Here is a 23,914-nt window from a genome sequence, read left to right as displayed (position 1 = left end):
CCCAGGCCCTGTAACCATGGCGATGGACCCATCCAACCCCTACACAAACAGCAGCTCTGTGGCCGCAGCGATCCTGGTTCCTTTCTTTGCCCTCATCCTGTCTGGATTTGCTTTCTACCTCTACAAGCACAGGTAAGCTATATTCTCAATGTAAAGCCATCATGTAAAAACAGACCACTAGCGAACTAGAATGCAAAGCATTTCCTCATGCAGATACAATGTCATGATTCTCAGTGCATTTGAATGGTTTCTTTGAATGTTAAATTCTTTCAGCGCAGCACTATTCCCTAATTTAGTCATTTATTTAATATGTTTCCTTGAAACATCCACTCTATCTTATTCTAAATCTGCCTTTGAGTTGCTCTGGAAGCTCTTGATGAAGGTCTCCTGACTGTATGTCTGCCTTTTGGTAAATGTTCCTCTCATTCTCACATCTAGAAATCAGTCCGAACAAATATTCTGTTGGACTTATGTTGTTTATATCTTTATTTTAATCTCTCAAATGTAATTAGTTTTACTGAATTTTTCAAACATAATTATAGCTCTATAACTCAGAGCCATTGAAGATGAAATCTAAATGACCTTAGATATTAATTATTGTTCCTAAAAAGTGGACCAAAGACTTACAATGCCCTAAGATGGCAGATAATACACAGCTATATTGAGGGTAAAGTGCCATCATTAATGTTTCCTGTTCAAGATTCTACATCTAAGAGATGTTCTGACTTTTGACCTTCATCACTCAAAGTTTTACAAAGTCATCTTACTCATCCAACCATAATCAATATTACACGTTAGTGCGTTGGTTTGCCATTTATGGTAGCTGTATGCTGCAGTACTCTTTCTGCAGTGAGACATATAGTGTCCTGACCTATTGATGTTATTGAGGAAACAAACAGTAATGTACTGTATTGTTAGTAATGCACTTTGCTGTATATTCTGTAAATGCTAAGATGGTGACTGCTGTTTAGGCCGAGCAGAATTGTACAGATATTTACCGTAAAGTTAGCACAGGTTACCAATAGCTACTAACGCTACCATTTAGTTACTTTACACTGAGTTACACAACCTGCTCACCAGTTAGCAGTGTGCAATGATAGTTGATGTATATTAAAGCTGATGGTTGTACGCAGGACATTGTCTGCTGACACAGATGATAATGAGAGACCAAAAGACACCTGGGGGCCTGGCGGAAGGTAAGACTGGCACCTGTCATTCACCTGGTTACAAACAGCAACCAGACCTCCGCCCGCTGCCACATCCTCTGTCAATCTTGTCATCCGTTGTTTTTAGTTTTGAGATTTTGCTTCATGCTTCGGATCAACATTTCACATTTACATTTTTCTGAACTGAGCCAAGTTGGTGTATTTTGTCTTACACTGTTTTGTATTACTAAAACAAAAAAAAAGAAAAGAAATTGTAAACCAAAATGTATATTAATTCACAGGGAACTGGAACAAATTGACTCCTTATATCAGCTAAAAGTATTTTAGGTGATATATACGCAGGATAATTTTTTTTGCATTTAATCTTAAGTTTTTAAAAGCAGTGCAGCCGTACTGTGTCGAAACAGCAATCATTTAAAGCTAGAAAGATATGTATTTTGTCTTTGATCTCATTGTTATCTCTCAATCATCAAGAACAAATACAATATTTAATAAAGTAGTCATATTGAAACAAGTAATATAGTACTAACTTTCTTTACTTTCATCCGGACTTGACAGTAGATGTGTGGTAAAGTTAACTTTGCTAACAATATTATTGAGCCCAACATAATGGCTAGTCGACATAAACAATTTCTCTGTATAACAATATAATATATTAAATGAGAAACTAAAAGCAAGGAGTGTGCACACTGCAGTTTCTTCCTGCTTTGGCCGATGAGTCTGTACTGTATCTATAATACTGTCAAAGCAATTATGTGAGCTGTTTTTCATTCGACCAATAAAATTAAACTATTGCACCTACAGCCACAACCAGAAACTAGTGCAGCGATTTGAACTACTGCCACGTAGGGGGATCTGCGGTGTGTGTGCAGTTTTGTAAAGTAATGGGTTGAGCATGTAGGGTAGGCTTAGTGGCTCCCCAGGGTTGGATATGCACACACACAAGTACAAACACACACACACACACACACACACACACACACACACACACACACACACACACACACACACACACACACACACACACACACACACACACACACACACACACTCTTAATGAGGTCAGAGTCAAACAGTGTTTCAGCTGCAGCACTCCTCCCTGCTAATAGTTCCACAGGGTTTGGGAGTAAGTGATTATATCTAACTGGATTATAGAACCTGATTATCCAAAAATGTAATCTGTGACAAACAGACAAATTAGGAGGGGGTAGTTATATTTCACAGCATATCTGTTTGAACCCATGCAGTCAAATCTTTATTCAGGCAGGTTGACTTATAATATATTCTTTTGAACTAAAATCATTGGGTACCATTTTCAGGATGATGGCAGGTTACACGCACACAGACACACTCACATGGGAGCAGCAGATAGACACTGGGCGGCAAAACCACCGAAGCAGGCAGTTGAAATGGTTCATGTTCTTCGTCCTGCCATCATTTTCCCTGCAATTTGTATAATTTTACCAGAAACTTGCTCTTACTGAGGTTTCAGCTTTAATCTTAAAGGGTAAAGTTATTTCTCAAAATGTCTAACAAGACAGTCAAACGGACAAATAATGTATTTAAATATTACAAGAGGACTTTTTTTTAAATGTTTTTAACTAAATGTGTTTTAATTGGTTGTAGAAATAATTGAGACAATATAACATAGAAATGTAATCAATACTCTGTTAATTATAAATCAATACCCCTGCCATTAGGTAAATGTTTCTCTGCATGAGTTCAGTAGAACTAGAACATTCGGCTGTTCAGTAGTTCTTGAACTTGTACATCCTTCACACCTATGCTTTTAAAAGCGCGGATGTTGAATAGGACATAGGCAAATTATAACATGGTGTCAGTAGCCTGTCTTATCTTGAAGTGCTGTGGTGGGCTTTTCACTCAAATTAAGGCCTGAAGAACTTCAATGTATGCTACTTTCTTCCAATCAGATGAAATTTGTTCACGACTAACTTCACATGGGAACTTTAGAACAGCTGTGGTTAAAAAAGGCTACAAATGGGAGAGTTGGTAAGAGCTAATATATATTGTATATTAAAACAAAGGCATCAGAAAATATGAGCAACTTAATCTCGCTGTCCTGTAATGACCTTGAGTTATTTTTTTATTGTCCTTTTGTGTTTTAGAGACCTGCACCCTTGTGGTTTCATTGTTTTCTTTTTCCTAACCATAAATATACCGTTGGAAATATATCCTTCTGAATCCAAATATCTGCCATAAACACCATTTTTTCCTTCTTTTTTTGTTTTGCAGGACGCGTCCCAAGGTCCAGTTCAATGGCTATGTCGGCCATGAGAGCTCCAATGGTCAGGCATCATTTGAAAACCCAATGTATGACACCAACATGAAGCCCACTGAGGCAAAGGCAGTTCGATTTGATACCACACTCAATACCGTCTGCACTGTGGTATAGTCCAACAAACCTGCCACTACCTATACAGTGGTTCAGTCCAACCTCCCTGTTGGTCTGCGGGGATTTTACCAAATAGAGAAGAAAGAAAAAACAAATGATTTAGACTCGTCACCGTGAGCAATCTGTGTTGTAGCATGCTGGTCCTCTGTCAGCACAATCTGCACAGTAATGCCACTCTGCTCCACCTGCTACCTGAACAACGATATCATCCACTTATCCCTATAGTCTGCAAAATAAATTGGAACCAATACACAAGAGACTAGACAATGACGACATCAAATGTGTTGTTCTGGAGATTAAGGCTGGGACCACAAGTCTTCTTAAGCACTGTTGCTGTTCAGGCACCAAGGAAAAACCCAGAAAGATGGTACAACTAATTGAACTTCTTCCAAGTGCAACCATCCTATTGACCCAGTGCTCATCCAGCATCAGTTGACTTCTGCATAATTTGACTCAACCTCCTCATGAAAAGTGCTCTATATGGCCCTTCCTGTAACCTGAATAATTGCTTCCCCAATCTAACGCCATACCCCATGCCAAATTTGCACAGTGGTACACGTTTCTTCTGTTCACGTGCCTACCCTTAACTTAACTCCCCTGCTGCAGGCCAGACATGGGTGTGACCGGTGCAAGGTTCTACCCTCAGGGGAAGCACATAGACTATTCCACCCTTCAATCCCCTCCAGACCTTGAAGAGTAATTGGATTGTTCCTATATGTCAACACAAAAACCATCATTGGTGCAGGACCAAAAACCTCTCGCTGGATTTCCATCACGCTGGACCTGACAGGACTGGACTCTGACGTAATTACAGCTTCTGAGTCTGTTTTGGTGGAATCTGATATCGTTCGTACAGACTGCTGTAAAGTTGACAACCAAATGCAGTCAATGAAGTGACAAGCTCAACCAGACCAATTCCTTTTAAGAAAATGATACTCTCATCCAGTACTGGAGACTAGTATTATATACTTGGAGTACTAGAGTTAAATAGCAGTTGCAGATATGCTTACATTTTTGTTTTAGCCTACTTGGACAACTGAATGGGTTAGGTTTAGTAAAACAGGACAATCACAGAGTTAGGTAAATTGAGTTGTCAGTCAATAATACATTTTCAAATAGGTTCCTGTGATTTTATTTACCTTCTGTCATTTACTGTGTTGCTTATTATGACCATTTCTACCTACAGTATTTGGCAATTTGTGTAGGCTAAAACATACCAAATCAGGCATTTGCAAGTGCTATTTTTCCCAGATCTAGGTCAAGAATCGTGTATGAAGGTATTACACACTTAAAATCAATCCTATGTACACTATTCCATTCTAGCACTAGGCAGACTGTGCTGAACCAGAAAACCAGACATTTGAGTTGTCGGGTTGGTGTACAGAATGGACTGGTGTCCAGATGCCTGTCTAACACAATCAAAGAGTCATACAACTGATTTCTAATCTTGGACTAGCCAGGATCCTGTGCTTGGTGGCTGAACAAGTGAAAGCCTGGTGGCAATAAGCTGTCAAGTTCATCAACTGCTACAATCAGCTGTGGCCAAATCCAGGAAATGATTTGTCTTCTTATAACTTCGTTGGGATTATCAGTCAAGTGATGACAGATTTTTTTTTTCCTCCAGCATACTCTCCAGCCAGAAAATCAAAAATAGATGAACATTTTAACAGACGGACTCGTTGAAATTCGACAGACGAACACAGACAAATGGACAGATAGACAACTCTGTCAATCCTGCTGGAAAAGAGAGACAAGGACAGGTTGCTCTGGAAACTGAGGCAAATAGTTGTTTCTATTTGTCTCTTCTGGCATTTTTCTTCAGTGAAGATATTGATGAACAGACTCTATGTTCAAATACCCAGTGGCCCCATGGTCCTTCCCAAACCACTGCTGCTGGGCACCCCAAAATATCAACTTTATATGAACTCTTAAACCGCACAAATTTTGCACTAGTGTGTTTTTTCTGACTGGGTTATGAAAAAAAGAATAATTTTTGGGTCTGAAATGGGTTTGAAAATGAGTCATTAAAAAAAGAGAATTTTATTCAAAAACTTTTATCTTTAAAAAGATGACAAAATACAGGGTTACAGTGTGTTTGTATATACACATCTATATTTCACCTTCCCTGTTAGCAGAAGGTGTGACCACATGCTATATCGTTGTTAATTTTGGTAACATGACAACATGCTAGCCAACCAGAAAGTTGGGATCAGTTTACCCTTGGACCTCTGAGCTTCTAGTGTCAGATAAGACACCACTTTATTTGCCATTTTTAGAACAACACGTTTTTTTTCTGAAAGCTCATTCTGAATACTGTTAATGTAATAATATGTGGAAGAAATAATGGCTCACTTCCATAATATGCAGTATGCTAGTTTTATTTATGGGCGACTGTGGCTCAGTGGTTAGCATGCCCGTCTTTCAATCAGAGGGTCTGTGGCTCTGCTAATCCATGTTGTTGTGTCCTTGAGCAAGACACTTGACCCCTAATTGCTCCCCATTGCTGTGTCTGTATAGAGCAAACATGTAAATCGCTTTGGATGAAAGCGTCAGTGAAATGTAATAATTTAAAGGCATTAAACGCCATAATTTTCTGAGATACTGTACAGTACTCTTGAGGTATATTTAATAGTATCTCAAAATGGGCAGATTTTTTTCAGTTTAGCAGACAGGGTAAGCTTTCAGAAACAACATGTGACTGTTTCTCTATCTCTCTTTAAAAAGATGTGTTGCAAGTGTCCCTAACTACTCACGTTATCATACATTTGAACACGTTTTACAGATCTGATGCACATGATCTTATTTCAACACACTTTTTTGAAGAGCCCACAGCTTATTTCTGATTGAGAATTGGTCGTGTTGGAGGACAAACAGAAACGGTACAAAGACAACATGCACAATTATTGTTGTCAAAAGTTATCGCCCCGGGAGCCTCGCCATTGTTTGAGAAATACCTCGTGTGCAGAGAGTAAGTTACATCCTGCTTATCAATGCTTGAATCCCACTGCAACAAATACACAAGCTTAGCGAGTGCAGCCTTGCATTCCGCATATTTCTTGGTATTTTAAGTCAAAAAAGTCATACCAACACTCATGATTCTGCTGGATTTAAGGAAATCCACTAGCTTCAAATCACTTGCCAAGCTTGTTATTTTTCGCAGTGTACTCTCAAAATAATTTTATTTTTCGAAAGATGCTGCACTTGGTTTAGATCACAGATGTAACTACTTTCAGTGTGTGTCTTTCAGTGTCCTCAGGCCAGTTTTTTGTTTGTTTCACTTTCCATACACACCATTCTGCCATTACACTTCAGGCATTTGCTTTAACTTGCATGATTTTTATTGTCCAAAAGAATTTCCATGTATGTTCCCCATGTCATTCAACGGATCATACTATCGTACAATCACAAATCCATTCATGATATGATATCAACAACCCTGTCTCCTACAAAATTACGTTCCCAGACAACTGCACTTTCAACTTGAATACATTGAAAGCCTTCATACCTACACAGATTTCCATGAAACAAATTTGTGATACGTCAAAAGCAGATGTAATCCTCAACAGAATTCCAAAAGCAGTTTCATTGTATGGGAATGTACATTTTAGGCAACAGGGCTGGATGTCAAATGGTGAGTTGAATGAATGTGATGTCAGATAATGAAAACTTCTGACCGACAACTGATCATGATTTTGACCATGACTCAATTCACTAACATCAGTGAGTGGATTTTCCCCAGAACTGAAATACTGAAAAAAAATACATTTGGCATGAGAAGATGATCACACTCGCCTATTTAGACATATATGAGACGGAATTAAGGAGTTAATTGCAGTTTTTCTTTTCATATTTAGCTCATTTAATTAAAAATGAATCTACAGCTGACCTGGATGTTGCAAATGAAATGTCCTGAAACAATGGTGATTATCTTTGGAAGCATGACTATGGGATATTGTTAGTAATATAATATAATTTGTTAGCTCGTCATTCACAGCCTCAGTGTCAGGGTCATGGGCAGAAAGCCAGAAACACATACGCCAACGTGAGGCACAGAAAATATAGATATGCAAATGTATGTACTAGCTATAATACTGGTAATAGTTAGAGAGGGTGACAAGACAGAAGACACACATTCAAAATCGCCTCAAAGAAATAAACAAGACAACTGTAAACAACAGTCGCACGTCTGCTCACAAGATAGTGGGCCTCCTCTCTTTTCATTGCTGGCTGCACCCCGAGCTTCTATTTTAATTGATTTAATGAATTCAGTTGAGATTTCCTGTGGAGTCAATAAAGCAATAGAATTCAGTGACTTCATCTGTTTATACATCAGTATCTTCCTGAACATGACATACCGTCTCTGAGATAACTTAAAAATGTGGATATCAATCATCAATCATTTGTGAAGAGGTTTCCACATTTGTCCTTTTATTTGTCAGCAGTCCTCAGCGTTTAAAAGAGCGTCAGCTGGCTCGGACAAGGTTGTCTCAGATTCTTCGGCTCAGACTTTTCCCAGTTTGTGAATAACTTTGTCTCATACTTTTTCTAAAGTGGTATTGTCAGCAGTCCTCATTGAAACATAGGGGCCCAGGCTGCTACAAACTTTAATAAATACCAGCCAAAATTGTAAATGTATATTACCTTTTCACACAGTGTCACATGAAGAAGAGCTTGTTTTCCACTGTGTATTTAAAATACAGAATAGATTCAATGCAGAAATAAGGTCAATATAAATTACACCAAGATTAACTTTTCCTTGAAGAGTACTTAATCCAGTCGCAGCCTTGCTTGGAGAGCAACATGTCATACATGTGTTCATATGTATTTTAGCAGCTATATGGACCTGATCTATGCTCAAATTCTGTTGCCAGATGAAAATTAGGCCTTTCTGTGTGTGTGTCTGGGGTAGGTTTGCGTTCAGAATCAGTTTGTAGTGTATTCATATTAAAATGTTCAGAATTGTCCTTGACAGGCCTTTGTGTCACCTTATTCTCAATAGTTAGGATTGGACACACTTCTCATGCCATACGTTCAGCATTAGAGCTTTGAAGAAAATCTACAACCTTGTGTGTCTGAGTTGAATGTGAGTTGACTGCAGCCCAGTTTCACTCATCAGTGCGTTGGATGAATAATTGTCATTTCTACACATGGCAGCTTGTAGATTGGGACACCACACATATAAGTGTTATATTCACGCATTATGGTGACATGATGCGTTCTTAGCAACACATATTGACATGCAGTAAGTAAGTGTGTTGCTTATGAATGTGTACAAAACATATTTGTATCATCATATATCATGTGTGTTCTTCCAAATGGCACAGAGATATGTTGAAAAGTGGCAAGTCCTCACCAGGAAGCCGCCATCATCATTACTGTTTTTGTGTTGAGCATCAAAATCACGTCATTATCTCACAATCATCATGTGCTGCTGAACTTGAAGTAGGTGCAAAAGGAAAAAAAAGTTTTGTACAGAAATCTATTTTTTATGGAGAATTTGTAAAAAAACAAAACAAATTATTAAACATGCTGTACTTTTTATGATTAATGATGTAGGTACAACAAAATCTTGTTTATTAATGTCAATATTTTTACTGTTACACACCATGTAAAAATATATGGTTCAAACTGAATAACAAATATCAACATGTTGTATGATCTCTTTTGTCCAATATGGCTGCTTTTACACAAATAGAAAACCTTGTGGAACCCAGAATAAATTATCTTGGTGCTGGAGAGACACTTATCTCTGGGTCACACCTGTAAAACGTGTTGTATTCACAATCCAAAACAACTAAGTGGAATACAAGATGCTTCAGCTCTAACATCTACATTTTTAAGTCTCCATTTATTGCAAAACATACATTTATTATAAGACTTTTAATGTGGCAGCTGTATCTACGAGTTGCCTGAGCATTTGTGATTTCTTCCATTAAATCATGTTGACATACAGTTTTTTTAAATAACTTTAGATACACACACATAATTTACATTGAACACAAAATGAACTCCAGATGTTAAATGTCACAATGCCATGAACAGTATAAAAGAAATGCAGTGTTCTTGTGTAAAAGCAGCCGTAAGTGGCTGATCCTAATGTCTATACCTGAGGGATGACTTCCACAGACTCAAAAGATTTTGGATGACTTGACCCCTTAATGGCCCCAAATCAGTGGCTTTAGAGTGGAAAATTAAAGTGTGGTGCATTAAGGCTCTAACAGCAGCATTAACATATCGGCCACTTTTGATGCTCCTATTTTAAATGGTAAAACAAGAATGGTTTGCTCTAAATTTTGAATTTAAGGATGGAAAATTGCCTTTTTCTGTCCTCCCATGAGATCATGAGAGAGAAACAACATGGAGTGTTATAAATGGTTAAACAACAGATACCATATGTGAATGCAGCTTCACAACCTGCTGTTCAAGAGACTCACAGTTTATCTATCAGCTATTTTGAAAACATTATTTGAGAATAAAGTTTTTGATACAATACTCTCTCTTTTGTACCAATGTTTTTGTAAACCGCTATCCTGATTTGTGAACTAGTCTTGAGTATGATTTTGTTTGGTTGACTAAACAATTACAAACATCAGCCTGGAGCCTTTAGTGGGTTTGAATCCGACCTGCCTGGTTGAAGCCTCTCTGTGGGCATGTTTGCTTGGGTGTCCACCAGGTGCTCCAGTTCTCCTGCGCAGTCTAAATATGTACCTGTCAGGTGAGTTCATGTTATTGTTTGTCAAGGTTTATTAGCCCTCTGAAATACTTTCCCCAGAAAACACCCAGAAAAACTGAAATGCAGACTCATTGAACATAGTCGCTTTGAACTAATTTCTTGATTTTTAATTCACAGTCAAACCCTTGTGTAATTTTAATGAGGATCACCTTAATCCTGACATTAATAAGGGGTAATCTAAGTGTGTGCTTAATAACCTTGTCTTTGCCTCTGCATTGTGTGTATAGAATAGTCTACGCCCGGCGTCATTCAGTTACTGATAACAAAGAATGTGAAGGTCAATTACTGCTAACTAACTGTAGGTCTTGGAGGGGGTTAGTTCACTTATCACATTGTGACTAGCATTGGCTAGCAATGTTTTGTGTTGACGCTCTTTAAATTGAATTGTCACCCTTAAAACCAGTACACTAACAAGTGTTAGTAACCTATTCTTCATGGACATGGCACTTCCACACCTATGCACACCATGGTCAGATATTTGAAAGAAAAGTTTGTATCTTTTCTTGATTTGCTACTTTACCAGAATGTTACGTAGGTTAGTCTGAAACTTTGGAACCAGCAAATCATATCAGTGAGAAATTGAATAAACGAGATTCACAGGTAAAGAGATTCCATCAATGACTCAGATGAAACTAGAGAAAGAGAAAGCTGGAGCGGTGAAACGAGAAAAGCAGCACAACCAGTGAGCCGCAACATGTGACTGGTTTGAAAGAAGGGAATGAATGACGATCGCTGGATCTCTATTTATACAGCAACCCTAGAACACTAACGTTAAAAATAGTCACACTATCACTAACGAATGAAAAGACAGGCTGGAGCAATACAAATGAAAACTGACATTGATAAAAGGATTTAACCAATGAAAAGATGCCAGTTAATGTGTTTTGTCTCTTGAATTGAATAGCCTCTTCAACCCAGCCAACCTGCCAGTGATGCCATCATCATGAACTCATGTTCTATATAAATCCATTTCAGTTCATTTAAAGTTCCTCTGATGATCCAATGTTTCCATCAATAACAAAAAGGCTAAACATGAAATTTGGAGAGAAATGTAGAATATAATACACAATACTTTCATATAATGTCGGTGCAGTCATGAAAATGTGGTATATTGGGGGTGAATAGTTCAGTCAATGTCAGATATATGTGCAGAAATATGTGTCACTAAAAACGGAATTTAAATAATTTTAATTGCTCAACTTGAATAATTGCATAAATAATTAATTATAATCGCATAATTCAAATTTGTATTGTTTAATTCAAATAATTGAATTGAAAAAAAAAGAATCTTGAAAGGCCTAATCATTAATTATACATAATGTGTCAAATATTAATTTTTCTTCATCCACTTGATAGAAAACAATCACAAGGTTTTGGAGTTTAGATGAGTTACCATTATTGCCATTTCAAATGGTTGTGAGAATCTTGAAGAAATATGTTTGTTTGTTCAAATCGTTTTAATGTGCAGTGTTATGCTTTAAAGTCATCACTGTCATGGTTCTTGATCCTACTGATTAACTCGCCAAGCAGTTGATTTTACTAAATACATACATAGAATTTAAGTTAAGGAGCACAAATCCCCCTTATTAAATAAACCATTTGAACAAAAAAGTATTAATATAATTAGTCTGTAATGACATTTGTAGGAAAAGGTTAAGTGTGAACAATAATGGAGACTTGACACATGATTAACCCTCTCATTAACTGACCTGTGGTGTAGCCAGCTGATTTATAACAACAGCACGTTTCACTTTTCTCTCAAACGCTTCAGAAGCTTTCCTCATTTGAGGCAGGAAGCCCAGTTGTATGCAGCTTGCACCATCTCAACTTGAAGGGAAATATGCAGAGAGGCAGTGATGATTTAACCCGCTACCTGCGAAGAGATCCCTCGCCAGTTTTACAGTAGGTTGTTTTCAGGACGTTGCCTGCATGAGATTACACTCCATCAACACAGGGGAGCTAATTAACACCACAAAACAGGGCTTTTATCCACAAGCCAAAAACCAAAGTGAGGACATTTTGACAATTACCTTCTGATGCCACCGCCTTAGGCTAAGAAAGACTGTGGGAATTCCATCCCTGATGACAGTCTGCTAGTATGTAATACTGCAATATCAGATTTGAAATATGTTACAATTCACTAATTAAGAAACAACTATTTTGATTGATAGATTAATAAGACGCTGCTATCAACAGTTGTTCAGATCACTCTTACACCTTTTCAGAGAGAAAGAAAGTAAAATAAAAACTATATCATAAATAAAGCAACATGCCATTTTATCCGCATCATTAATCTGGTCATACAGTTCATACCTTACTTGGGGATTTGGATTTGAACGCTATCTGTCTTTCTGTAACTTTTAATTGTGCTTTAAGGTATCTTACTTTTTTTGCCTCTTTCAGTGATTTCTGTGGGCGTGCATTGACTTTCTGAGATGGATGCTCTTCTCTGATGCTTTATTAAACTGATCTGATCATAAATAAAAACATGTTGTTAGTTGAAATGAAAGCGAGAGAGACAGTTTGTAACATCACATTTCCACGTCCATGATTGCCTGAATCACAAGTTGTTCATTATTATTGTTGCTTGAGATTATTTATTGGTATAAATGTTTATGTGTGTTTCACGTCTTAACTAAAAATAGACATCACCAACAAATAAAGACAAAGAAGTGACATGTTAAAATAAGGAAGGGGCCGGCAAAGGAAATCTCTCACACTGCCATGGTGACCTGCTGAACAAGATGGCACAAAAGCTATTTCTCTTTTCTGTCTCAGTCATCATTGTTTCCTCACATCAGCTCTCTCTAATTTCCTCTCCTTTTTTCTAATATTTTGATATAAAAACACAAAGTCATGTTGCTGAAAGTCTTGATTAATAATCAGTTACATGTTTTTGTAATTAGGAAAGGCTCAGATTGGGTACCTTTGTTTAGTCTGTTATCCGCCTGATATCCAGTACCAGCGCAGGACAGAGTGCATTTTCTTTCACAATGCTGCCCCACACTTGGACAAAATAAACACTGTTATCAGTGACAGAGCAAGTGAAGAGAGTGGGAGGGAAAAATGGATTACCACATCTGGAGTCGACTGTGTGTGTGTGTGTGTGTGTGTGTGTGTGTGTGTGTGTGTGTGTGTGTGTGTGTGTGTGTGTGTGTGTGTGTGTGTGTGTGTGTGTGTGTGTGTGTGTGGAAGATCATACTCTAAATATTTATGGCAGGTACGTTCATAATCTTTTATGAGGGTATATAAAGTTTCATCGTTTCAATGTTATGTCTCATCCAGCATCATGCTATGGCACAAAGTTAACACCCTGTGTTACAGAGTTTACTTGTAGTTGTCATACCATGGTCCACCTACAGCGGTAGACACCTGTAATTGTTGTGTCTTTTCCCTCAGTTTTCCAATTGCTGATCTCCTTTAATTACAATGGACTCCACTCAGTTATCCTCATTATACAGACCATACAATCTTGGTCTCCAGATAGGAAAAAGAACATCTTATTTTGCAGTATGTGGATAGGAAGGATAAAGCTAAACAGGGGAAAAAATTTGGTGAGTGATCAGTTTTGTGGGACTGGAGCCAATATATGTCAATGTAATTCCTATCATCACTGTTTCCAAACAGCAGCTAACCATCTTAATAATGTATTTTGGATGACATTTTTTTTATTATAAAATTCCATTTGTTTTACTAAAATAAACACTAACTGCTTTACTTTGTTAAGTGGATGTGTGTGACTCAATTAAAATCAATATGAATAATTAAGAAACAAAATAAAATAGGTAAATAAGTAGACCAGACAAAATAAAAGCAACCATGCAGCAATCATTGGGGATGGATGAGGGAGGCCTAACGTTGAAGGGTCAAATTTCCACAGAATAGAAAAACTAAAGCAGCACTGACAATTTTTTGAACATATTGAGCACACTTTGCTGAGATTCATCATTATCATTGAACTCCTGAAGTGTCCCAAACAAACCAGGGCCCAGAGTTGTCTCAAAATCTCAAAAGAATTGCCAAGGATGGATAGTCCTAGTTGTTATGTATGTATCTCTGTACCTAAACCATAGGTTGCTTTGCTTGTCTTCTTATGTGTCACACAACACAAATCTTCATCCATGAAGTTCACGCTCCCTCATGTTAATCTGATCGGGCAATTATCAAACGGATATCATGTATTCTAGGGAGGCTTTAAGTGACTGTGAAAAACTGTAAACAAAAGTGAGGCTGTGTAACTAATTATCAGGGAGGGAGCTCTAGCATCTGTCTCTCGATATCATCACAGATTAGAGCCCTCTCCACTCAGGGTTTAATCTTTGGCAGACAGTTGTTGATTTAACAGGAGAACTTTATCGTCACATGGTTTGCTGTCACAGAATTTCATTATTATTGGTTTCAATGGAGAGTTTTAGTATCACATCTAAATGATGTTTCAGGGGCCTTTTTATACTGCCAAAAAACATATCTTGGGGAAACACTGAAATGCTATTATGTACTTATTGTATTGGCCAATCGCCTGAAATGGGAAATGGCAATGGATTTTGGCATCATTGCAGGGATTCGGGCATGATTATCATGTTGGCATCATCGACGGTTGGCAGCACCAGTGAATCATTTTCTCTCCTTCGTTCTCTCTCTCTTTCTTTGTGTTTATGCGTGTTTGTGTGTCTGCAACAAGAATGGAAATTTCAGGATTCCTGTCAGGCAAATGCCTACCGAATTGCTTCTCATCTTCCACTCTCCTCGTCCCCTCTGTCTTCTTGTCTTTTTCTGTCTGTGTCTTTGCTTCCCTCTGCTTGTTTTCTCTCTCTGGTTGTCTGAACACGGACGGTGTTGATGGTGGATATTCAACATGGCAGCAAGTTAGGAGAACACTTTTGAAACACACACACACACACATACACAGCTTTGTCCCAGGGATAAAATACCTAACCATAAAACGGAAACTAAAATGATGTGAACATTGTATGTGTGTGTTTTTCCTCTCAGAGTGCAGTGGTTGCAGGAGCTGGAGCTTGAAGATAAAACAATGACGAAGTGAAACGGGGATAAGAATCTACTTAGGCACAGCAGGACTTTGAGCTATGGGGTTAGCTTGCTAACATGCTCACAATGACCATCCTAACGTGCTGATGTTTAGGTAATATGTCAATCATGTTCACCATCTCAGTTTAGCCAATTTAGCATGCTAAAATATGCTAAGGAGCACTAAACACACAGCTGAGGCTATTGGGATTGTCATTCGTTTGGAAGGTATTTGGTCAAAAACAAATAATGTTGATCTGATGGTGGCGCAGGATGAAAAATGATGGGATCACAATGTATCCTGTGGGAAATATGAATGTACTGAATTCCATGGCAGTCTATCCAAATTTGTTTGAGATATTTCACAAAAAAACTTGTTGAAGTGCTAGAGGACATCAGTGGGTCACCAAAGCTATTCTCCGGTCCCTATGAATATCTGTACAAAATCAGACAATTCAGTAAAGGATTGTTGAGGTATGTCAGCCTGGACAAAAATGGTGGACCAAATGATAAGACACATAAACATTGCTATCATGGAGACAGGAGACGAGAGTCAGGTGAAAGACTTGTTAATAGGCACAAGAGAAAGGGTAAATCGGTCCATATAAAGACAAACGAAGAAAAGTGACATCTAGGTCAACCGAACCACAAACACCTCAGCCAGGTGGACAGGGCATAAGCGGTTGGCAGGTCCAATAAGTAATTTTGGACGGGAGCTTCCTGTGAAAAATCAATTCCACCACCTTTCAAGGAAGTGCATGTGTCTTTGTGTACGTGTGTGTGCCTGCTGTGTGCATGCATGTGGGTGTCAGGTGTTATACCCGGGAATCTGCAGAGGCTATAATGACCCCTCCCCCCCCCCCCCCCCCACCCCCCCCACACACACACACACACACACACACACACACACACACACACACACACACCACACACACACAGGTGTCAGATCATGGGTTTTGTGATAGTGTGGCAGTCTGCCGTAATTGAATCTGAAGAGACAGAGACATACAGAGATTTATAAGTGGATGTCCTTTCCCCTTGCCGCCCCAGCAGCTTCATTTTCTGGTGCTTTATCAAACAATTCTATCCTTGGAATTAGATTTTGACCAAAGATGGGCCTTTTTATTATTATTCTTATCTCCTATAGAGTCTGATCCAATGTGTTCACCCATTCCTTGATTTTAGCTCCTTAGTGAATGATAAAGTCTTCAGTCCTGCATCTAACATCCATTTGAACAATGGTGGCCGCCTTAGCCTGAGTCTGCCCTTATTTGCTCTTTTTTCTACTTTGGGGAAAATACAAGAAACAAATATCTACCAATATCCTTCAGGAAACTTGATTGTCAAATGAGAATCTGAAATCTACAAACTAAAATTTGGAACACAAATAATGACTAAGTTGAACGGAGTCAGTTAATGTGATAAATAATATTTAAAAAACAACTAAAAAAGGAGAAAATGGCAAACATGCAACACACTGTGCAATGTGGGTTTCTCTTTTGGCACAGGAACATGTGAGAATACAGGTTGCCTGACTAATTGCTGATCATAACCTACCTCTCGCCCATTGTGTCATTTCTGCATGTCTACAGTCTTCCGTGTGTGCTGCTTTTTTGCTGCCAAGATGTGTATGTTGGTGAAAACAGTCGTTATATCGGGACCAGGATCCCAAATTAGTACGCGCCAAAGACAAGTAAAAATCGATGTTGGCAAACAAAATGAATAAGGTCAGTCGCCATTGGCTGGTTGCTGAAGTAAGCCTTCTTCACCACAAACTCTCATCACTAGAACACATATGTTGATTGACCACATTTTATCCTGCATTGACTATGCAACGTATCACTATCATTTATTGTTTTTCAGTTTGCCAGCTATTGGCAGATAGACCAAGAAGTTAATTTTATTTTGGACTCTGTTGTGGACTATCTAGTTTGAATTGGTAGCGATTATGTGTAAAAAACACAGATCCAGGGCATCCAGTTGAAAGCTCCTCCTCCTACCCCCATTCCTCTTTCTTCTTTTTCTCCTCCAAACACAATCTGTTTAGCTGAGTGTGAAACATCAGGATTACCAGTAGTGTGAGTTCTAAACTGTGTCTGTGTTCATCCTGTCCTGGACCAGTAGCCTTTTATGGTGTTTGCATGCATTTTGTCCAATGTATGCAGGACTAGTCTCCTGGCCCCACTGGTATGCAACTGGGTGTTAAAAAGTGAATAAATGGATTAACCAATGCAATAGATACTTTAATTTAGTAGCAGTAGCAGTCCCCAACCTTTTTTTGCGCGACGGACCCGTTTCGTGAAAGACAATATTTTCACGAACTGGCCTTCGCGGTGTTGGCGATAAATATGACGTAATAAAATGATACCACTGGCAGAAAGACAATAATAAAGTGCATCAAAATATAACTCACCATTACGCCGAATTAGTGGGAGCCCTGAGCTTGTTTCTCTGCAACGAGCCGGCTCGGGGTGATGAGAGACAATGACATCTGACGTGTGTTCTTTATATCCGGTCTACTTTGTAACTTAAACCCGCTTCACAAAGACAGTGTGTTGTAAATGGAAGCAGGGTTTCAGAGCTGTTTTGGCGATCTCAGGATATTCTGCCTTGATTTTAATCCAGAACACTGGCAGAGTGTTTTTTTGGGGGAACATATCACGTAGACGCACAGACGGATGTATCCGCTCATATTTAGAAATAAATCATCTTTCCGACAATTTTTTTTGTTGTGGTTGTGGACTGCTGTTCTACAGTGATGATGATATTGATATTTTCAAGTGTCTTATTTTATTACTTTCTGTCCTGTTTGACAGGAGTCAATACGTTTTTGCCACTTACAGTTATGCCTCTTAAACTTGACAGCAGCAGTTAGCTAGCAAGAGAGGGATTGTCATCTGATATAGTTCAATGAGTGGGATTAATCTTTTCAAGAGTTGTCAAACTTGGTATCAAACGAACATTAGTGCACAGTAAAAATGATTCTCTAAACTGGAGAGTTTCTGGAGTCTGGAGGTTTTTCAACTGCGGAGACACACTTGTGATCCAGACAGAACTATTGTTCCATGTGAAACACAGAAAGATACTATCTCTAACTGATTCAAACATTTAATCTGTTGCAGTCATTGTATTCAAATAATTAAAAAGAAAACACAGCACCCCCTTTCTTTTTCCTGGGATAAAGTGCATGTGTCTATACACAAGTCCTACAGCAGTATAGTCCATGTCTCTGCCTTCGCATCACAGTGGTAGACATACAGAATAAGTCTTCATTATAAAACTATCCAGGTTTTTCCCATAAAGAATGTATTATAGTTTCCACCTAATCATGTTTTATGTGTTAATACAAATATATTATTCAACAGCCAAAATTGGACAAAACATGAGAAAATTATTGCTATGATTTTGCAGGTTCATAAAAAAGTGGGTCATTGAAAATGGTAAAATGAAATTTGATTTGATGGTATGCTAAAAAAATGTCATAATATAGCATGCACTAAAAATTCTAAAAAGTGCTATTATAGTATCACATAAAAACTTAATAGAAAAGTCATTGTAAAATGGCATGAAAAAACATGACGTGTCGTGAATAGCGCGTTTGACGTGGGGCGAACAGGGCATTTGACGCGCCGTGAATTCAAAAAGTTGTGTGACGCTGAGTTGCGTAAGCCAATCATCGTTGAGAAGGTCTGCCCGTCATCACCGCCGTCCTGCCGTTGCTGAATCAAACTGCTGCTGGTCTGTCTGAAGTAGCGCTGGTAGCGGTCGTCATTCAGACGCTGTTGTGGGACTACGGATAATATTATGAAACCAGACATGATGGAGTTTGATGTTCCGACGTACATGGAATTTATATATAAGTATAAAGCAGAACTAGTGGTTATTTCCATGGTGGATGGCAGAAACGGTAACTGTTTTTACGGACATAAGCCACAGAGATAAGCCACGCCCCCTTTCAGGCGCGCGTAACATTCACAACAGGTTTGGTGTGAACGCAGCATAAAGCCTAATGGCTTATGGCTAATGGCCTAGCATACTGCAAATAAATCAATTTCAACAGTTTCTTACTGCGTACAACTGACAAATGCGGTATGTATTATATTTACTGTAAAATGCATACTGCCTTTGTCAGTAGTACTACTTAGTAGGCATTTTCAAATACAGCCTAATCTTTTTCTGGCATACTTAATAGTGATTGGTCGGACTGCAAATAGAAACATGCAGCCGAGCCGCTCCCGAGCCATGCTGCTCATGGCTCATGCCGGCAGTGTGGCTGCTACCTGTTAACATGGCCACCGAAATAAAAAGCAAGATGTTCTGCAACACACACACACATTCTTAGCAACCAAAACCAAATACTACACTACAACTAATTTGTTCAGTTTCATAGCCAGTATTAAGGCCTCAAGATAGATTTAGAGTTGTATTTGTTAGGAGCCTACGTAGCTAGTAGGCTATGCTGTAGTTGATGTTCACCTCCTAAAATACGTTGCTGCACAAGTTGTGATGCTTGCTAATAGTGAAGACGACATTAAGGAAGTCAAAGAAAGACTTTTCAGTTTTCACAGATCTAGCAAAGATTCACCCTCTGCTCACCACTATCACTGCCCACGATCACAGTCAATGACCTGCTGTGAACACTACAACGCATGTAACTTTAATCTAAACATATCATGTTGGGATCAGTTCAGCTGTTTTATTGATTGCGGGGACAGCTCAGCATACAAGTTTCCAGATGTACATAATTGTAAGAACAATAAAAAAAAAACATGTTACACCTTAGAGGAACTGAAGAGGTACCGTGTACTAGCAATTTTTAACTGCAGCAGTGGCTGCTATAGCTAGAAGCCAAACATAAAACCTGCAACACTGACTCTTTTACAAAAACAATATATAACAGATATTTTAGCTGAAAAAGGCTGTAGCACCCATTTTATACCTGCTCCACTGGAGTATGCAGTGTAGAACAGCAGACACTAAGACTCATGAACAGCTACCAAAATCCCACTTTAAGCTCATCAAATATTATCAATTCAGTACGCCAATTCAGCAAGGAAAATATGCCGAGGGACAGGAAGAGTGAGAGAGGGAGAGAGAGAGAGAGAGAGAGAATAGAAGGAGGGTGCATGAACAGAAACAAAAGGGGATGAACCATGTTGGCCCACGGTGCTCTAGTAACTCAAGCAGCTGTCATGATCATCTGATGTCCACACTCACTCACTCACGCACGCACGCACGCACGCACGCACACACACACACACACACACACACACACACACACACACACACACACACACACACACACACACACCACAACACATCTCTTTACTTACTGTAGCTACCTCCACACCCTTATGTAAGCGCTCCGCATGTTAGCTTGTGTCTTTAATTGGGAACTAGGACATAAGAAATACAGACAAAGATATACAAACAAATGCATACAAACCAAATGCTAAAACAACCCACATATGTAATCCCTCTCTGCTAGATAGGATGGTGGGTGTTAAAGCATACCTGTAATGTAGATGTTTTGATCATTTTTACAAATAAGTGGTATAATGAGCTCATATTTATGATGTTGAGTTTTAGTTCAGGTAGTAACTCAACTGTATGTGTATTACTGAGGTTGTACTTAAGTACAACCTCAGTGTGTCCGAGAGATCGCACTCACAAACATGTTTCGATTATGCTCTGGCCCACTGAGAATGTAGTTTAGTCCTGAGGTTGAAATGTCCGAACAAAGTCAAAGACTTACTATGTACAATTTGATTTAATCTTGTTGATGTCTCCTACTCTGTGTATGTGAAAACAAAGAGAATATGGTACGGGTGACTGCATAGCTGACCCTCGTATTACTAGAGAGAGCAAGAAAAGGTGTGTGTGTGTGTGTGTGTGTGTGTGTGTGTGTGTGTGTGTGTGTGTGGCTGTGTGTGGCTGGCTGTGGTCTTCTTGACAGTTATTGGCCACGACAGGGGAAAGTGTACGGGCCTGCTGCCAGAAGCAACAGCATCCTGTACCACACGCACAAATATACAAACATAGTTCCATCATATCTTCACTTTCACATATCTTACTTCTAATATTTCTTGGATTTTTATGTTTACATTTACTTTGCATGTGGTTGAGTGTACTGCAGTGGCGGCCGGACAATAGAGGGCCACAGGGCCTGGCCCCACCTTCAGTCACCAAAATATATATAATATTATTAATTATAAAAATATTAATAAATTATGCAAATTGTCAATACGTTTTTGAGCTATGGAATATACCCAGTAATATTTGTAAAATAGAATATGTGCGCAAAATATAAGCTTTTCCTGCTTGTCCTCTCCGCCCATGCAGCTCTCAGCTGCCCCATGCATGTCTCTGCTGCGCCGAATCGATTCGGCCCAAGAAAGACAGGTCTAAGGAGCAGTTTAGCCAATCACTGATTAAAGATATGAATGAGTGACATACAATTCATCCAATCAGCGCCCTAAAATAGATTCAGCTTGGGGCCAAGATAGGCTCCTTCGAGATGAGCCAATTCTGTGTCCGACTTGCTCCCGACTTGCTCTGATGTCATGCACACGTGGTCAACAATACTCTCACGAGAGCAAGCCGGCCGTCGATTTTAGAGCCAGGTGCCACAGGAGCTCTCCATTGATTGCGTGGCCCAGTGCATGATGGGAAACGCCTGGCTGTCGCCACATCAGAGGGCTGATTGGCTCTTAGATCTGACAGCAAACACCATGTGTTGTAGAAAATTCTTATTTTATGTGTAGTTGTAATACTTAAGGCTGGATTGTTGACTATTAGTCTCATGTTTAATCTAAACACACATCTTGTGTGGTTGTTAATACAAAATCGTATTTATATAACATATATCAAAACCAGTAGTAATGTATTTCACAGGCAGACATAAAAAAGAACAAAGGATGCAGCTACACACACATTTCTCCATAAATATATATTTACAAACACATATAAATAAATCCAAACATGATCTGTAAACTACAAGTAGCCTAAAGATCGGAACTAACAGGAAGTCTTTTTTTTCTGTGACTTCCTGTGTTTACTTTGAAGGCAGCTGAAAACTATCCGACTTGATTGCAGTTTTAGGAACAGTAACGGTATTAGCACTCCCCAGAAGAGGCACAAGGTTAGTTAAAGTTGTAATAAATATATATGTTTTCAGGAAATTAGCCTAAGTGCTGGCTCTGTGTGTATGCTATTAATGCAAACAAGGAGTAAGGTAACGTTTTTGTGCCTTTGTACACAGCTCTTACGTTGGTTTGGGGAATTTATCAATACTTTTGAAATCAAGTCAAGTGCAGGACCACTTATCTGTATGCTACATGATATATGTATATACTGAATTGTATGAATAAGATGTCCTTATTATGTCAAAGTGTTGGAATAAATGTTAAATATTTAACTGCAAAGTAGTAATGCGTGTTTAATACCTTTTTTTCCTTCTTCATTAAATCATACTGGGATGTTTGCTGAAATTGATTAGATGGCCCTACCAAAAAAAATCCATAAGTCACCACTGGTGTAATGTTATTCCCACCATTAGTACTCTTTCTGTCGCTGTGCTTTTGTCTTATTCTCTATTTCATCTTCCTCAACTTGTTTTATTTCCCTCTCTACCACTGTTACTGTTTTCATCAAATTGCTGTCATGTTCCGTAATGCCACAATATACTGTGCAGACGGGTGGCAAAAAAAGAAAAACTGCAATAAATTATTGTGTAAATACAAAAGATGAACATTATTCATTAAAGAGCAGGAAGGGTCCCTCGTGGAATGGTTTGCTAAAAAAAATTGTTTAGAAAAGGTGGAAAGCCTCCAGCATCCTTACCCATCCCTTTGCGTGATCAGTTTAATTACCAGATGACAGTGGTCATGTTAATGTTGTATTTCTTAAAATATGTTCGTGGAGGTGGTCTTTGTTTCAGACGAGGTGGCCAATTGCTAACCCTGATCTTTATGAATTTGCCACAAATGTGTAGCATACGCAATATTTTGTGATTTGTAATTCTAAATAGAAGCAAACAACATTATTTAGTTTAATAAATCTGGTGTGCTATTGTGGGGTATGTTGCAAGTCACTGTGCAAAACTGTTTCAGGACAATACTGGATTGTTGTTTGAACTGTTTTGAATAAGAATGATGACGTTTCTTGATTTGTCACATATCTAATTCACTGGATTAAACAAAAGCAGACAATCCCATCTAGATATTTAATCGATAAATGGTTTGTTCGGCGAATGCGAGTAAAGCTAAAATAGTTTTAGATGATTCAGAAAACATCAGATTTAGAACCATTTATTTCCACTAACATTAACATTTTGACAATAAATATTAAACAGTAAACAGAGTGCAATAACGGGGAGCATGAATATTTAAAATTAAATATACAGTAGAATATCAAATTAAAGTTAAAATAAAGTGCACAGTCAACAGATAGCAGTACTTTAAGGTGAGATGTAAGTGGTATGTGGAAAGAGAGTCAGCTACAATCTTTCTTGCCCGCTTCAGAGTCCTGGAAGCAAACAAGTCCTGGAGGGACGGCAGATTGCAACCAACCGTG

The 23,914-nt window shown here is 38.6% G+C and overlaps 1 protein-coding gene across 1 annotated transcript in view; it reads left to right on the top strand.

The window, feature by feature from the left end:
• Positions 1-3,579, top strand: part of LOC306735565 (CUB and sushi domain-containing protein 1-like) — a gene marked incomplete at both ends in the record, with an annotated part of 394,295 nt that extends 390,716 nt beyond the window's left edge. The window contains 3 exons of the mRNA XM_079217050.1: positions 6-132; positions 1,134-1,196; positions 3,420-3,579. Coding sequence (XP_079073176.1) covers positions 6-132; positions 1,134-1,196; positions 3,420-3,579 — 350 coding nt within the window. The remainder of the gene's footprint in view (positions 1-5; positions 133-1,133; positions 1,197-3,419) is intronic.
• Between the last annotated feature and the right edge of the window lie 20,335 nt (positions 3,580-23,914).

Source organism: Taurulus bubalis (assembly GCF_910589615.1).
Source record: "Taurulus bubalis genome assembly, chromosome: 4".
Classification (NCBI taxonomy): Eukaryota; Metazoa; Chordata; class Actinopteri; order Perciformes; family Cottidae; genus Taurulus; species Taurulus bubalis.
The sequence above is the reverse complement of the archived record's forward strand: the minus strand, read 5'-3'. Positions and strand labels throughout refer to the sequence as shown.